General features: G+C 33.8%; 1 protein-coding gene across 9 annotated transcripts in view; it reads left to right on the forward strand.

The window, feature by feature from the left end:
* The window catches only part of PAPOLA (poly(A) polymerase alpha), a 53,421-nt gene that overhangs the window by 8,678 nt on the left and 26,698 nt on the right, over positions 1–18,045 (forward strand). For 4 of the 9 annotated variants that reach the window (XM_032482584.1, XM_032482586.1, XM_032482588.1 and 1 more), the window contains exons 2-11: positions 5,183–5,365; positions 5,782–5,848; positions 8,782–8,863; positions 10,442–10,551; positions 11,004–11,057; positions 12,998–13,109; positions 13,755–13,844; positions 13,935–14,073; positions 15,597–15,669; positions 16,974–17,094. In XM_032482584.1, coding sequence (XP_032338475.1) covers positions 5,183–5,365; positions 5,782–5,848; positions 8,782–8,863; positions 10,442–10,551; positions 11,004–11,057; positions 12,998–13,109; positions 13,755–13,844; positions 13,935–14,073; positions 15,597–15,669; positions 16,974–17,094 — 1,031 coding nt within the window. Of the gene's footprint in view, positions 1–1,926; positions 2,034–5,182; positions 5,366–5,781; positions 5,849–8,781; positions 8,864–10,441; positions 10,552–11,003; positions 11,058–12,997; positions 13,110–13,754; positions 13,845–13,934; positions 14,074–15,596; positions 15,670–16,973; positions 17,095–18,045 lie in introns of all 9 variants that reach the window. The other 5 variants (XM_032482585.1, XM_032482587.1, XM_032482589.1 and 2 more) reach the window with 2 other exon arrangements.

Below are 18,045 nucleotides of genomic sequence, written 5' to 3' on the forward strand. Positions count from 1 at the left end.
TGAAACTTTTAAAAAGTTGATCTAAGAATGTATTAAGAATACAGGTTTCCCTCGTTGTCCAAAAGTAGAGTGGTCCTATGAGACCTTTTGTAAGCTGAACTTTGGCATAAAGTGAAGAAGTAATTACCTTAGGACACATCTTTCTAACAGATGCACAGAAGAAACTGAGGTAAAGCATAGCTGCTCACAGACACAACAAAGCTGTGGTGGTTTGATGTTGAGTATACGTGTTTCCTGGGGAAGGAGCTTGGTGGTGCCACTCTTAACTGCTCAGGGTGCATGATGCCTCTGAAATGGCTGGCTGCAAAACAAATGCTGAACGCTGTTTCTGCATTTTGCCTGGTTTCCATAAAAGTGAAAATCCTCTTTGGGTTTCATTTAGCTAGCAAAAACAAGTACTAATGTAGGTCTTTCATTTGAGTATTTGATGCTTTCCTTACTGACTTGAAATGGTTGTCAATAAAAATATCTCCAAAGATTGGTTATACTTTGACTGTTTTGAATATATGGCTATTAAATTACAGTTAGCAAATCATAGGAATTTGCACTGTTTGTAATTATTTTACCAAAGTGGTTCTTGATATTTCAGAACCTACACGTTGGTTAAACTGGATGCCTAAACTTTTGAAACAAGTATTTAGCTGAAATAAGTAGGCTACAGTCACATGCCAGTTTCACAAGAATGTTGCTGTTTCTAAGTACCTAAATATTTATCCTAATTAGAGGTGGGTCTTAGGCAGCCTAGCTTGGGGAAAGGGGAGACCTTTTGAGTATTTGTTTAAAAACTTTCTATGTTTGGAAACTGGTCTTTGGTGTCAGAAACATGTTAACAGTTTTTAAATTCCTAGTTTGCCATCCAAAGCAGAGAAGAGATACAATAAATTTTAAGAAAAATCCATAGGGGTACAACTTGCCAGGAATAATAAGACTACTGACAGAAGTGAAACCAGAGTGATATATTTAGTAGTAGAATCAGACCTGCTTCCTCTTTTTCTACTTCATCAGATTGCTTTTGAGTTGAGAGCAGATTTTGTGGAGAGTTTTGAACGCCATTACCAGAGGTCAAGGAAGGTCAAGGAAGCTGTGGTTTAGAAAGATACACTTGGTAGCAATATGGATGGTGGACTGGCATAGCAAGGGAGTAGAAAGTAGAACCAAGATGCCGAGAGTCAGAACAAGTGCAGTTGGAATGGAACTGTTACACAGAATATTGCTGAAATTAAAAATAATAATGAAGGAAAGGTGGGCATGTATTCTGTGTAAGCTTTCCCTTGATGAAAATTTTAAGTATTAATAAACACCCTATGTTCTAAGAGAAGAATTCTGAAAGTATTTAGTACTGTGCCCTCTTCCTCCTTGACCCCCAGAAAAGTGCAGTGAGGAAAGGAGTGTTTGTCATTTGTAATTTTGAGGGGCCCCAAAATTCGTGTATGTACTGTATGTGTAGGTATTTGTATCTTGCTTCGGTCCAGAAAGGATTAAGACTTTTAAGAATGATTTAATCACATGTTAAAAACTAGCAAGATGTTTGCATTAAAGATGGATGAAAAGGAAGAATAAGGATAGAGATATGAAACAGCAAGAAATTAGGGTAATAAAATAGTTTTTACAGAAGTATAGTGATTTCTTTGAATTTTTGTAGAATAAAGAACCTGCTTGAAGGCCACTGGTTTTGCTCTTAAGATTTCAGGCAGTATCCTAAAGGTAAATACAAATATGTTCATGAGATGAAAATGAGCCAGTTGCTCAGAAGAAGCACAAGTGTTCCTGATACTTGAATTGAAAACCGGAGAGACATTTTAATGGATCACAAGTATGGTGGCTTAGTACCTACTTATTTTGTCATTGTTTTACACAATTGTAGAAGTTATTTTTAAAATAGAATAATGTCTAAAATAAACTAAGTACTGGTAAAAATGTCTCTAGAAAGTGATGGACATGGGCAGGTGTCTGATGTGTTCAAGAATGGGAGGAAGAGCTTTGCATTCTTGGAATTGATAGCTGTCTGGTGTATGGTTCCAGGAGAAAAACCTGTAAGTAGAATCCTTCAAATTACCCAATATTGGAGTGTGTGTATTTGTTTCATTAGAAATAGAACAAAAACAAAAAGATCCTAAAATTGTTTTATCGCTCTACTTAATTTCTGATATTTAAATTAAATGGAAAAAGTTGCTTCTTCCACTCAAAGTTCAATCATAGCCAGCATTTCTACTTGGGGCATTTTGGACATTCGGAGCATCTGACAGCCTAGAATTCCTAGTCCAACCACTTAGGCTAAGATTAAGCCATTTATATTGGAGGCACAGTTTATCTTGTACCTTTCAGAGTATGTATGTTTCTTTCCTTTTATTTGGTTGTGATTTATTTTTATTTCTTTTATATGTGTTCTTGAATTAGTATATGTTCTGTATGTACACTTGTATTAGACATGTGTTCTACATGTATACATATAGATATAAGTGCTCCAAACTCTTTCTTGAATTAGATAGGACAAGGAAATTTGGTTTTATCTTAGATGATGTGACTACATTTTGAATAAATAAAAGTTTGCAACTTGTGTATGATTTGTTCTATCAAAATGTTATGTGGAAACTAATGTAAACATCAACATTTTTTTCAAATTAGGGTGGATACACTTGGTGTGAATTTAGGAATCTGAGTCTGTATCCAGTATTCTGATAATATAGTTGAAGTAGACAGAAGGCTTTCCAAGCATTGTTTTTTTGTGTGACAGTTCTAAACCTGAATATTTGAGAAAGACAAAATTTGAAAGATAAGCACGAAAGCTTAACCTCACAGAGAGTGGGTGTTCATATTTTGTTGATGATCCAGAATCAATTGGTGATGTATTTAGCACCCTCAGAAAGGGAAAGAATGCAGAAGAACTATTACTTGCTCAAAACCAAACAAAAACCAAAACAGAACAATTCAGTAGAGGTTTATTGTTTTAAGTTAGGAAGAAATGAATTCAGTTTACACTTTACTTGAAGCTTTCTTACTTGAACCAAGTCTAGCTAGAATGATTTCATTTCTGGCTCTACTTATGTTGAAATTACTTTTAAAAATACGTAAAAAAACAGAAAAAACAAAAAAAAGTATAACCCTAGGTCATAAAGGGCTATAGTTTACTTGGAGAAACTCGTATGAAGCAGTGAACAATGCAAGAGAATATAATTACCCTAAGATACGTGCTAAGTGTATTTTTTTATACTTAATATGTAGTTTATCTGAAATCTATTAAAGTATGGTGCAAAGGAAGATTTCTGAATGGTTAGGTAGTTTTGAGGGCTACCCTTTTTATCGAAGTATAGCTGATTTACAGTATTGTATTAGGTTCAGATGTACAGCAAAGTGATTCGGTATACATAAATATAAATTATTCTTTTTCAGGTCCTTTTCCATTATGTTATTACAGGATACTGAACATAGTTTGCTGTGTTATGAGGGCCACCTTTTTGATACCAGTTTTATGGAACCCAATGATGACTATTTGTTGATTGAAATATTAAAATATATATTAACCAAGATACTATGAATGCATTTATGCTTATGTTAATTTGTATACTTTAATCATAGGAGATGCTACATAAATGTGAAAAATAGAACATTAATGTTAAGATTCTTAGTCTTCTGACAGTGCTTGGCGCTCATGTGGATCCCCAGCTCTGAATTAACATAGCCTTGTATAGCTGTGTGATTTAGATTAAAGCAGTAGGAGGAAGTGATCTGGCAGAAATTAATTGCTGCAAGAGATGATAAATCTGATTCATATTTATTCAGTAAATGTTACTGTAAAAGTTGAGTTAAAATTGAGACAATGCATAGCTAGTTCAGGAAACAATGACTGCATGATATATGGCCCAGTGACTAGTAACAAACACTGGGCTTCCTGGCATTCTTAGGTTTGTGTTGCTATCAGAAGACAAAATACAAAACGTAGTCAGTCCTGCAGTCGCAATATTAACCAGAACCCAGGTATAGATAGTAAATACATAGTGGGACTTAACCTGCATAGGATTCTTGGTACCTTATTGCTTTAGTAAATTACTGCACTTTAATTAAAAAAAAAATATATATATATATATTTAGACTTGGAAAAAAAGTAGAGATGTGTGTATAGAAAATAAACACTTTATTTCTTAAGGAACAGAATTTGGGGCAAATAACTGGTTCAGATGTTAGCTTCTTCCTTAAGCCCTTACCTGGTTTTGTATGTTATTCGACTAGGTAGTTTTTAAGTAATAAATTGTGCTACTTATCTTTAGAGCCCCTGTCCGTTGACTGATAAAGTTCATTATTTCAACAGGGAGAATAAAAAACAAGAATTGGTTTGACCAAAAAATTATTGAGTCAAGGGGAAGGGTATAGCTCAAGTGGTAGAGTGCATGCTTAGCATGCATGAGGTCCTGGGTTCAATCCCTAGTACCTCCTCTAAAAAAATAAAAAAATAAATAAACCTAATCACCTCACCCTCCCCCCATAAAAAATAAAATAGTAATTGAGTCCAATTAGTTTTCTGAAGCATTTAGAGCATGCCAGACCTTTACACCGGTTGTATTAAAACCCTACTGGTTGTAAAAAATCTGGAATTTCTCTTAAAAGGAAAAAGCGTTTGACTAGCATCATTTTGAAGTGTAAATCTCTTACCAAAATTTGTAGCAAGCTTAGTGTGAATCTAGTTCTCCCCCTCCAAGTTATGTTTATGTTATTTGCCTTATGGTATATGAGTTTCGTTTTTTGTAAGTCAGATGTTAAGATCCATTTGGGGAGTCTTTTGTATTGGTAAAATAGCATTTTTGTATGTAGCTCATCTCTTTAGAAATAACAGTATAACAGATTTTAGCTCCTTTTCAAGAAGTAAAATTTCTCAGAAGTCCACTTTATGTCCTAGATTGCATTTTTTCTAGCAATATATTTGATCTGGATTCTTACTTATAGTTTAGATGGTGACAGAGTTAATATCCTTGGAGTGGGAGAAGAACTAATGTTTTTGTGGGGTTTTTTTTAGGGGGGGGTCACTTGATTTTTGTGTTACTCTTTGTTTAAAACAAATAATGCCTTAAAAGGAAAGTTTTTTGGGCTATGGCAGAGAACCAACTATGTTTAGAAATACATTTTAGTAAAGCAGTTTTTCTAGTCATGTTTCAAATTGTAGAAATTTTTTGGCAGTAATTTTATCCAGTTCTGTTTGCAGTCCAGTTACAACGCAGGGATCACAAACACAGCTGCCACAGAAGCACTATGGCATTACCTCTCCCATCAGCTTAGCAGCTCCCAAGGAGACTGACTGCCTGCTTACACAGAAATTAATTGAGACTCTGAAGCCCTTTGGGGTTTTTGAAGAGGAAGAGGAGCTGCAGCGCAGGTCAGTGTGTGTATGTTTATAATTTTTTTTTTGGTTATAATTTTTTTATTAACATAATAAACTGATTTTGAAGAATTCTGTACTCAGAAGGTCAGAATTATTCTCCTCAAAACATCTGTTTCAGACAAGAGTGATGCATAGAAAAATCTTTTTGTCTATTTAGAATTCTCATCCCTTAATTTTGATTTGTGGTATTTTTGGTTAGTACGGTACTACAGAATTGTCAGGAGAAAGGGGAATGCCTTACCCAGTGTAGCAGTACCTAGAGATTGCTCACTATTATGTACTTTCTTTTTAACTAATAAAAACTGGTTAAAATTTAGGAAGCCACTTACTGAAAACTTCTTCATTTTTATTAGTGATGATCTAGGATAACAAGCAACTTGATACTTGATTGATATTTGTTCTGTCAACAGGATTTTAATTTTGGGAAAGTTAAATAACCTGGTGAAAGAGTGGATACGAGAAATCAGTGAAAGCAAGGTAAGGGGACTTGTTTGTGTATAAAGTAACTTGCCAACTGAATACAACAGTTGTCTTATATAACTTGTTCTTATCTGAGTGGATTTAGAGTCTTTAACGTGGAATCTGTTATAGACTATTGACAACAGAATTTATATTTGGTTTCTAGATATTTTGTCAGTAGGAAAAACTGAATTTAGTGATTTTATAAATACTTTTGGTTGCAACACTTTAAAGCTGAAACTCAGTAATTACTTACAAACTTCACGGAAGTAACGTTTACCCCAAAAGGTGCTTTAAAAATGTATTAAACATGTATATTAAGTATTTGAGAATCTTATTACCTTTTAAGGAATTCTGCAACAATGAGCATTTTTTAGATTTTCAGATATTAGACTCTCAAATTGAGTATTTTTTTTATAATAGCATTATTTGAGTTCCTATTTATTATGAAAATTCATTCAGCTGTTGAATCCACGACTGAGCTTCTGGTAAAAGAAATGTATTCTTACAGTTGTGTATAATTCATTTGAACCATTAAAAAAATTCCATAAGTAGTGGTCATTTTTCCAGGGTAGTACAAAATGTGTATTTAGTCCACAATACAGCTGAAAGATTGATGGAAAGGGAACCAAGGGTAGAAGCAAACCTGAGAGAAGGTATAAAGGTAGAAGAAGAGTAAGTTAAAGTCTTGATTTTAGTCAAATTTGTAATATTATTTTCTTAAAGCTGTATATATGTATTTCAAGCAGTTGATTAAAACTTCAGCAGTTGGAGTATTCTATCTAAACTGGGAACTCCGTGTGTACTACGTGTTTGTCATTGATAGTTTCTGATAAAAATGATTACTTTGAAAAGAACTTCTTTTGAGCTGAGCAAAGGATGTCCAAATTTAAGGATTTTTACTCATTTATTGAACTTAGTAATTTCCTTAATCTTATGTAGGAAACAGCTTTGTTTTAAAGGCTTTTTCTTAGATGTTTAAGTTGAAAACTGTAGACAAAGTCGGAACTTAGATTTATTCATTGTGAAACAAGAGCACTATCTCGTCGATGGTCTAGTTTCTTTTAAGGGGTAATTCTTGATACAGTTCTTTCTGCTGATTTTCCTGAGGTTAAAAATTGTTTGCGTTAATGAAATGAATGCTTATTCCTAATCAAATTTGTCTGTGGCCGTTTCTCTGTAGCCTAACTCTGTCCACAGTAAGTTGGTTGGGGAATGGGACTTTAGAGGTTAGGCTTCACAAGTCTGATCTTACGTATCTGTTTTTGTAGGGGGCATTTCTTTCTTAGCTGGCTAGTTTTAAGACCTGGATACAGGGTTTCCTGATGTTGGCACTGTTGATAGTTTTGGACCACGTAGTTCTTTATTAGGGGCTATCCTGTGCATCGTAAGATGTAAAGCATCACTCTTCCTGTTAGATGCATTACCTCTGCCCAGTCTCTCCGAATTGTGACAACCAAAAATGTCTCCAGTTAAATCAGTTGAGAACCACTGATTTAATACATAGTTATAATTAGTTTATAATATTTTGGGGGAAATGTATATAAAATTTGAATTTTATTTTAGTTGTGTGATTTGTTTGCCATCTAATAGTCTGAGACTTCAAAAAAAAAAAAAAGATTTGCAATTGAAAATGTTTTTCTGTGACCTGAATTAAGAAATCTTTATTTCTGGGTTACAATTTCTAATAGATACAAACATACTAATGTCTAATACGGTAATAGCTACCAGCCAGCCACACTTGGCTGTTTCAACTTAAATTAAATAAAATTTAAACATTCAGTTCCTCAACCACTGTAGCTACATTTCAGGTGCCAAATGGTGAAATGTAGCTAGTACCTACTATGCTGGACAGTTCTACCAGAGAATGCTCATCCAGAAGATGAATATTTTGCTAGAGATGTCTGAGAGCAGTGTTCTCAGGTAGCTTCTTTCTAACTTCCTTTGTAGGCGTGTTTCTGCGCACATCTTGCTGGCCTAATTTTAATAACCAGGCCAGCTTTATAAGTGGGTTTTTAAAATACCTAAATATAGGAAGATATGGTATTGTCTACTTTTTAAAAATGTAGTATTACACATATAGGTTGTCTGTTTTCCATAAGTGATGATTAACGTGCAACAAGGGAATCCCTGAAGACTTTTACAGTTTTTTTTTTTTTAGTGTTTTTGGTAACAGTTTATGTCATTTTGAGGAAGAGTGGTCTCTTATGTTCTGCTACTGAGTAAGACTTTATTGAGGAATTGGAAAGTAAAAAGAAACCTTGACCTAGCATACATTGATTGTTTTTTGTGTGGACAGGCGTCATCCTTACCACGAAGGGTGGTTCAGTATTCTCCATCGTACTTTATAGTAGTGCCAGGGTCAGGAAGGTGATTTTTAAGTGCATTCCTCTCTCTCCTTCCTGGTGTTTCCACCCTAAGAAATTATGAGTAATTTTGGTTCTGTTCAAAATCATCCCACTAAAGCCTTTTGGAAATCTGAAAGTCTAAATTATTATGTAGCATTGTTGGCCTTAAAGTCACTCTTGATATGGTAAAATTATAGTCTCCTATACCGTGGGATATTTGCTATAATCATTGAATATAACCTTTTAAGCAATCAGAATATATGTTTTTGTTATATTCTGACATTCATGAATTATGCAGCACCTCATGAATAAAAATCTCTGATTCTAACATTGCTTCTGTGGAATCACATGATTTTTATAGCCGTTTCTAAAAATGTGGCAAAATTTCCAAAATAGTATGGGTCTTCACCAAAGGCACCCTGATTAAAAGTTGTAAATTGCTTAAGTTCCAAGGTAGGTTGACCTATGAAGGCCTGGTGTATTGTACAGCTTATAATTTGTGTACCTCTGTTTAAATTTGCATTGAAATCTTACTTGGTTTTTTTTTTTTAATGTACAGTGTTATTTGAAACTGACAAAGTAACTTCTTGTTTGCTTCAACAGAATCTTCCACAATCTGTAATTGAAAATGTTGGTGGAAAAATTTTTACATTTGGATCTTATAGATTAGGAGTACATACAAAAGGTAAATATTGTTTTCATTATCTTAAGAAGGAATACTTAATTTTATAAAAATTATGACATCTCAATTACTTGTGGTGCATTATATAGCTTAGGTTTGCATGGAAGACAGAGTACTTCAGGGAGCCTAAATTTGGTACGAGGAAAGGTATAAAATGATACCTTCTATACCTGCGTGGTCAATACAGTATTAAGTGAAATAAAAAATGTAGTTTCTGTTGAATACTGACATATGGTTAGTGACTACTGTACTAGACAGTGCACGTAAAGTACCTTTTTCCCACTGGAGAGATCCATTGGACAGTTCTTTTGGGCAGTGCTGCTCTCTGTATCATTTTCTCTGCTTGAAGAATATGTCTGGAAATCAGAACAAAAATAAATTAAAGCTTGAAAAAAGAGCCTGTGGATTTTCTTTTCCCCATGCATTTATTATAGTTGTGAAATAATAGTGAAGCAAAAAGCAAACCAAAAAAAAAGTGTATCTGCAGCCATTAACAATCACTGTTAATACTTTATTAGTTATGCTTACAGTTTTTTCCTCTGTGTAAGTAAATATACAGTAAGAATGTAGAGAACATTTATTGAGCTCTTTCTTTTTTCCTGAACACTGAGTTTACATGCTTTTGGTTTTCATAATCTTATTTATTCCTCAGTATTCTTAGTCGTACATAACAAGTGGGAGTCTGAGACTTAAAGAGGCAGTACAGCTTGAACAGCTCTCAGCCATCTCTTGGCAGAGCTAGGATTCTAACCGGCAGTCTGAGGCAGTCATCTTCAACCATTAACCACTGGCCTCTCTGTTAGAAGTATCTGCCAGTCTCGTGATCTCTTTGTCATGGCATTATTCCTTCTCCCCATCTCCACTATTCTGTGCCTGTAGGAGTGCATTTGCTTTTGATGTGTCCTGTGAACTATACTCCTTTCACCCCCTTCACAAATATGCCTTCCTAGTTAGTTAGTGCTTCAGCTGTTGCGTCTTTCAGGAAAACGACTGTGTTGACCTGATTCCATATTGATCTCTTCCTCTTACGTGATCTCAGTTTTTGGTTTTAGTATCTTTTTTGTGCTCTTCCTATGCACTCAGTGCTGTCCTATCAAGCACCAAATTAATAACAACTGTCTTACCATGGTCTGCCTCTTTGGATTCTTTCCATTGGTCCTTCTTGAAGTATATAGGTCCCATTTAGGGGCAGGTAGGAGCCTATAAGCACCAATTGCAAAATATATAGGAGTTAACTATTTTTTGTTTCACTAATGAACATGGCTGTGATGAATGACACCAAGATGTTGGAGGTGTTCTTGAATAATTCTCTCTCTTACCGTAAGTCCTATCTGAGTCACCTTTCTTTGATTCTCACTTCACCTGGGCCACTGCAAATAGAGGATGCTACAGGGAAAAACATGTCCCATCAATTAGAGCCATGTTTTTCTTGTATTGGTAATTTTTTTTTTAGGCGACGGGTGTATTTTAGAGGCTGAAGAGTATAATGTTAATAGGTTTTCAACATTAAATAGTACCATGATAAGATGCAAAATAATTTTCTTGTAATAGTAATTAGTGGTTGATGGGTTTTTTTTTTAGGTGCCGATATTGATGCATTGTGTGTTGCACCAAGACATGTTGATCGAAGTGACTTTTTCACCTCATTCTATGAAAAGTTGAAATTACAGGAAGAAGTAAAAGATTTAAGAGTGCGTAAATGTTTGGGGTGAAAGGGGGAGGAGTTATAAAAATTAATTTCGTCAATTGAGTGAGTTTTATGATAACAGCGATTAATTTATTGAACTCTTGCAGTTTGCCAGACTCCTTTAATTTGTATGCATGCATTTTTATTCTTTACAAACAAGTCTAAAACAGTAAGTCTGTAATTTTATGTACAGAGGAGGAAATGAGGCACACAAAATAAATATTAAGCAACTTGGCCACCATCACATATCTGAATGGCAGAGATCAAGAGCCTAGGCTTATCTGATTCAGGATTCTAGTGTCTTAAATCTGTTTACTGAGAACCTAGTCCATGTTAGGCAGTGTACTAAATTATATTTAAACAATTTCAAGTATTGTGTTCATTTGAAAGTACTAAAACCAATATAGTTCTAACACATAGTTTCTGAAACCCTAAACTTGTTTAATTTTCTCACAGGCTGTTGAAGAGGCATTTGTACCAGTTATCAAACTATGTTTTGATGGGATAGAGGTAAGGTTCAAATAAACAGCTGTTGCTATGTGTAATTTTGATAGATGTAGGTTAAAAACTTGATTTATTTTAAAGTTTTATAATTGGTAAGTTGATGTAATATTAATAAGAATTAAGTTTTTTTGAATTGGAAATGACTGCCTATTTGTAAAATACACCATTTTTAGTCTTTTTTTAAAAAGAGCCTTGTGAAACTAGGAACTAAAATATAGCCAGAAGTAATGAAATATTGACTATGAAATGCTGCTTCAGAGTGGTTTACTTGATAGTTTTTCCATATGCAAATTTTATATACCTTTAGTCTTATTAAGGCAATATAACAATATATTTTTGCAAATAGAGCTGCCTTGGCTTCATTTAAATAAAATATTTAAGAAGTTGAGAGCAAATTGTGACCTGATGTTACGTATACTGAAATATTTTCTTATAGAGAAGGATATATGATTCTTGAGATGACGTGCAGTTCTCTTTGCGGTTTTCGGCGTGTAGAGTGGAAATAGTTGCGACAAAGCTGACAGTGAAGCAACTTCGGTTATTTGTTATGTTACTTCCGCTGTACATAATGGTGCTGGGAAGTCACTGATGGTGGTAACAAAGGTTATACGGTTTTAGAAACTAGAAGAATAATACTTCATTGTTTTGCAAAAGAGGTGGTTTCTATAATTGCTATCTTCTATGAAATATGACAAACCGTAATAAGTAGACATAAAATAGTAAATTTAGTAACGGATTATCAGGTTCAGGCAGTTTTGATTTATTGTCAAAGTTTAAATAAATATAAAACAATCTGTAATGTAGACAATGCCCTGTTTTCCCAAAAAGAACATTACAAACAAAAGAGAGATTTTAGGGGGTGGGGGCAGGGGGTGGGAGACCTAACTCAACTGTATAAACTTTTCAGGATGGAGGTGTAAGTCAGATGGTTACTTGAGATATTTAATGTGTTAGTTTTCTATCCATACATTGTATATAAAATAATGCTATTTTAGGGAATGCCTTTCCATTTCAACATTTTGTGAAATAATTTTATACTAACTTATTTTAAAAAGTCAGTGTCATCACTGAGTTTCTTTCTGAGTTACCTGTTTTTTTGTGAGCATATAGTCTTTATTTCTGTTTAAATTGGGAGAGATACTGGACTTTTGGAATCTGTATCATTGGAAAATTTAGGCTATATCGCGAGTACTTACTTGTGTAAGTATACAGTTTTTTCCTGTCCTGTAGTTGCATGTTTAAATGAGTTTTCACATTAAGCTCTTAAAATACTGCTTTTCAAAGTGATCTTGTAAAAGAGTTTTGTTTCTCTCGCAGCATTCAAAGTTTGGAACCATGAAATCATACCCTAAGGAATAATTACCAAATCTGTGCCAAGTTTCTTTGCCCTCCACCTTTCCCTGAGAAAAGGAAAAAACCCAATTTTGTCAGTTGCATTCTATAAGTTTTCAAAATTAGCCAGTTTTTGTTTGTTTTTGTTTAGTGAAAACTAAGTCGAAGAAACAGACTGTAATATTATAGATACTCAAGTTCTTAAATAGAAGGAGCTCATTTTTTACTGACAGGTATATTTGGCTACATTTAACCATATTGGCTTATATTTGGGCAGCTTTTAGGATATAATAAACTCACAGTTTATATAGATGGAGAACTAAACAGTTAATTTTAAGTAATCCAGTATATATGTATTTAGCAAACTTAGTAAACTTAGTATGATTAAAATGACAAGTAGTTATTTGTACAAGTTCTCTTTAGTATTAACCATGTTTTAACATCTGATTAAAATACCTGTGATAAGAATTTTGTTTGGCCTTTTGGAGGTGTTCTCATGTTAACAACTGATGAGAAGATCATGGCTTTAAGAAGTACTAAGTGTTTTCTTTTTTAAAGAAATGCCTGAAAAATAATTTGACAGATATAAAATGTTAAGTTTTGTTTTTTTTTAGATTGATATTTTGTTTGCACGGTTAGCACTGCAGACTATTCCAGAAGACTTGGACTTACGAGATGACAGTCTGCTTAAAAACTTAGATATAAGATGCATAAGAAGTCTTAACGGTATGTTAAAACCTACTCCCTTTTGCATAGTACCAGTTTTGGTCAAATACGAAACAGTTTTTAACTCAAGTTTTATAATGAAGTTTTTTTACAGACATATTGTTTACAGTGAGTTAAATAAAATGAGCTTTACTGAATAGTTAGATTGCAGAGGGGTGTCTGGTAGTTTGTTGTCTTCCTATGTTATTTCCTTTATTCCTGGCACATTTAATTTAATAGGTTTCACCATGAAACTCTCAGTTTTAATCTTGGTAACCTTTGTACCGTTTCAACTGTTGTATTTAAAAGGGTTACCTTTTAACGCTTGTCTTAGCATTGCTTATTACCATGCTCTTGTAGAACAATTCTTGGAAACATAACTGGATCAAACCTTCTTCAGTATATCTGAACTGGAAGACGTTTTAATTATGGGTTGAAAGTTTGAGATAAGGCAAATTACAGTTTAGATTCTTTGGTTTAGGGTAGTATGTGTGCTGGGAGATAGAAGTTTTCTATTTTTTCTTTGCCTTTCTATTAACATTACTGATTCTGCCAAGTAAATTTTTATTTAATTTGACATTAATCTCAGAAAATTTTAAAGTGATATGACCATTTAACTTTGATGATTTAATTTTGTTTTTCTCCCCCCCCACTCCTATTAATCAGGTTGCAGGGTAACCGATGAAATTTTACATCTAGTACCAAACATTGACAACTTCAGGTTAACCCTGAGAGCTATCAAACTGTGGGCCAAACGTGAGTTCAGAATTTGTTGGCTAGCTTATTAAAAATGTTTAAGCTTTTGTTCAACACTAACTTTTCTTTTTGCTTTTCCCTTGTCAACAGGCCACAACATCTATTCCAATATATTAGGTTTCCTCGGTGGTGTTTCCTGGGCTATGCTAGTAGCAAGAACTTGCCAGCTTTATCCAAATGCAATAGCATCAACTCTTGTACATAAATTTTTCTTGGTATTTTCTAAATGGTATGTGTTTAGATTATATTAAAATAAAATTGATTGTAGACACTGAAGTTTAGTCTTATTTCTATGACATTTCTGGAGCTGGTTTCAGATTCAAATTTTAGTTCATAATGTAGCAGTTTAGGTAGCCTGTGGGAGATCATGTTGTATGTAAAAGGCAAGCCTAAATTTCATTCCTTTCCCCTAGCTTTCCCATGATAGTAGGGCAGGTGCTATTTGTACTCTCTAAATACACTTCTGAATTTTAGCTATAATGTCTGCTAAAATCCAATGAGTTGATAGGTTGTGATATCAGTTACTTTGGATAAAACTTATGTATACCACCTCTTTTAATTTACTCTTTGAGTTCTTCTAAATCTGTAGGCCATTAGCTTCTTGCTTTTTGCTTTCAGCTGCCCATTTATCTTTGGTAGAGTATTAAAGATGTAAATGTATATAAAGCTTTTAAGAATAACTAAGTGCTTGAAAAAAAAAGCAATTGATCATCCCTTTGAGATTAGTCATTAACTCAGGAGATTTTTTCCTTTTTTTAAGCTCTCTCATTTCAGCATGGTCACATTTGTCAGCCATTATTTCTTTTAAGAAAAGTAAGATGAAAGATTATTGCCATTTCATATTAGTTGCTTTGGCTCAACAGGTTGAGTTCTTGGTTTTTAATCGAATTGATTTTAAAGATTTGTCTTTCCTCCCTATTTGTGCCAGCCTCTGTACCTCCTCCCTCTGAAAATAATTCTAGTTATTTTATAAAAATCAGAGTTACTGGAGACATTTATAATTTAGAACTGTGCCACACTTTTCAGTACATGTGCTATAATTTATGGATTTGATAGCAGTTAATCATATAACCAGGTTTAATGAGAAAAATGTCAGAATTTCTCTTAATGCTACACACACATAATAAATAATATTTTTAAGAAGCTAACCTTGATATTAAAGATGGTAAATGTTTTCCAGTTTTTAATCTCCTCTCTAAAGGACTGAAGTAGCTAATTCATAGAACACATCTTGAAAACGTGTTCATGCCCCAGAGTTTTATTACACGTATTCATGTTGTATAACCTTGAAGTCATGAGATAGAGAAAATTTTTCCTCATCAGTTTTTATAGTTATTTATACTTCTTTGCCTATAATGAGTTAACTTTTTATCCTCAGTTGTCTTTGGATGGAGCTAATGTAAAGACAGGATCTTTGTCTTTTCAGGGGGGGATTTATCCTGTTCAGGGTTGAGGTGAACACATCAGATGTCTTGAGATAGTACTTCTTAACTTAGTGCTTTATCAGTTTTTTGAGAGGCACAGATGTTTGACTTCAGTCGGAGAAAACTACCAAATGGTTTAAGTTAATTTCATAGAGGAAAAGTATTTCGAGTAGTCTAACGTCGACAGAAAGGAGTAAAAGATTGTATATATACCAAGGGTGCAAAATGAATGAAGAAGGATCACATTCACAAATGCTGTTATGTTTAACAAAATACATAGATGGTAATATCCAATAGTCTTATCAAGTGCTACAATCTTTTTAAACAGGGAATGGCCCAATCCAGTCCTATTGAAACAGCCTGAAGAATGCAATCTTAATTTGCCTGTATGGGACCCAAGGGTTAGTGTATTATTTTTTCCCCTACAAATTCACACTGTGCAATAACAAGTAAAAATCATCTGCATAAACTTCAGGGAGACTTCCCATCCTTTTACGTATGAGTGGACATGTTCGTATTACACTTTATTTTAATCTCAACTATAATTGTCCTGATGTGAGAAGCATAATTATGTACCCTGTAAACTACATTTAATTGTACATAGTTTTTAATATCAAGGTCACTAACATTTTAATTTATTCTACATAGAACTCCTTGTAAGTCAAAGTTGTGTGGGCATTTGTGCTTAAAAAAAAAATAAAAGGATACTAAAAATCCCTGTATTTTTTTTGTTTGCTCTAAATATTCTGTTAAAATTGGGTTATTATAGGAAAGCTGTTGCTTAATATTAACTGTGGCAGATAACTTCTCAGCAATATCACTTTTAATTGCTCTGATGTAATTGTAAAAATTGGTTTGGATAATTCAGATTACAAAGGCATGGTTGGGCTAAAGAGGAGCTTCCCTTCTGCTTCTTCGTAAGTTACGACCTTTACTGCTTACTCAGTGTAGCTGTTAACAACATGCACTTTATTAATTGAGAAAAGAAATTTAGGTTTGAATAAGGCTTTCTAGGTTTATAAAATTTCATTTTCTACATTAATTTGCTATTTTATTACGGTATCAAAAATACAGTCAGTTCTAAGTTTTGTTATTGACATTAAGCTGTGTATTTTCAAGTTTTCCAAACCTCGTAGGAGTTTACAGTTTACTTTGTGGAAATACGCCACTTTTATTAGTAAATGGATTAAAATAACAGTTATTAAATCATTTCGTTATCTCAATGAGACCAACATAATGTAATTTCATCATGTGTTAATAAGCTTCTACTCCTGAGAAGTTAAAGGTATATTAAAAACTAAGTTTCCAGCTTGTTTAGAATTCGTTTTACACAGAACATATTGTAATATGACATTTCTCAAAAGTGTAATTGTGTGTGCATCCCTTTTCCTGTTGTTGAAAAAAGAAAAACTAAACATCAATAGATGCCCAAGTAGAACCTTTTTTGCTTGACAGGCACACTATTTCTAGTAAGGTTGCCAAAATAGTCATGCCCAAATGATTGAAAGAAACCATTAGTTTAGACCAAATCTCTAATTTTTAAAGAATTTCGATAAAAAGTGTCTCTTTACATGGTTTTTCTTTCTCAACTCCAGCTATGAATGAAATAACATTTAATCATTGGTTCAGTTTAACAAGGGGTAAAAAGTCCAAGTGTCTGTTGCATATGTACTTGAAGAAACTGATTGGCTGTTGTTGTATGTAGGTAAACCCCAGTGATAGGTACCATCTTATGCCTATAATTACACCAGCATACCCACAACAGAACTCCACGTACAATGTGTCCGTTTCAACACGGATGGTCATGGTTGAGGAGTTTAAACAAGGTAAGTGTTTATGCTTATGCTCTCCTTTATACCTGAAGGATTTACGTACCATTGTACACCCAGTAGTCGGGTATGGAGTTAAAGTGAAGAAAGCATTTGCTGAAGTGGATTTTGGTGCTTATTTATTGATTACAGTTTTTATTTGAGAATTAACTCAAAAACCTTAATTTAATTTCTTTTTAGGCGATTTATTTTTGATTGTATATTAGAAGATGAACCAAGATTTAAAGCTGATCCTTAGCAGGGCCTTTATGGCTTAGTGCCATACAGCTGCCATGTAAAATGATCAGTGAAATAGTTTTGTCTCCAGTGGGTGACATGAGAGGACTTTCTAGGCTCTTATATACTTGGAAAGAGCTTTGAGCAGGGTTTTGGCCAAACTGCCCATTATTTTGTAATAACCGCTAAACTTTTCTGGATCCCAGGAGTACTGCTAACTTGAAGGAGTAGCTACTGCTGAATGGTCTTAGAGGGAAGTAGCTAGAACGGGATTGTTTAATTTGACACAAGTCAAGGAAATAGAAGCAGTTGTATGACTACCAGCTTCAAACTCAAGTGAAAAGTTCTTTTGTGTTGTCTAAAGAGGCTCCTCATGGGAAGATAGCTATTCTTTTATGGGAGAACTTTTTTAGAAAGGCAAGAAGCAAAGCTTATGGGAATTTTTTTTCTCTCGGGTAACTACAGCGCTTCAGTTTTGGGAGAGTCATTCTATGAGCATGGCATTTTAGAGTAATGGTAATTTACCAGAAACCTGGATCTCCAAAAAAAAATCCTCCAGCTGTTTGGAGTGTATGTATGTAAGGACCTTTATGCTCTAGAGTCATAGACTGAAATTGCTGTGTTAAAATATGATTATAGAATTACAGTGAATGCATGTGGTATATTTAAGATCTTTGAAATTCTAGATTCTTAGACTGAAGCATGCAAACATTTTAATATGTTTTTAATTTA

This window comes from Camelus ferus, chromosome 6 (assembly GCF_009834535.1).
Source record: "Camelus ferus isolate YT-003-E chromosome 6, BCGSAC_Cfer_1.0, whole genome shotgun sequence".
Classification (NCBI taxonomy): Eukaryota; Metazoa; Chordata; class Mammalia; order Artiodactyla; family Camelidae; genus Camelus; species Camelus ferus.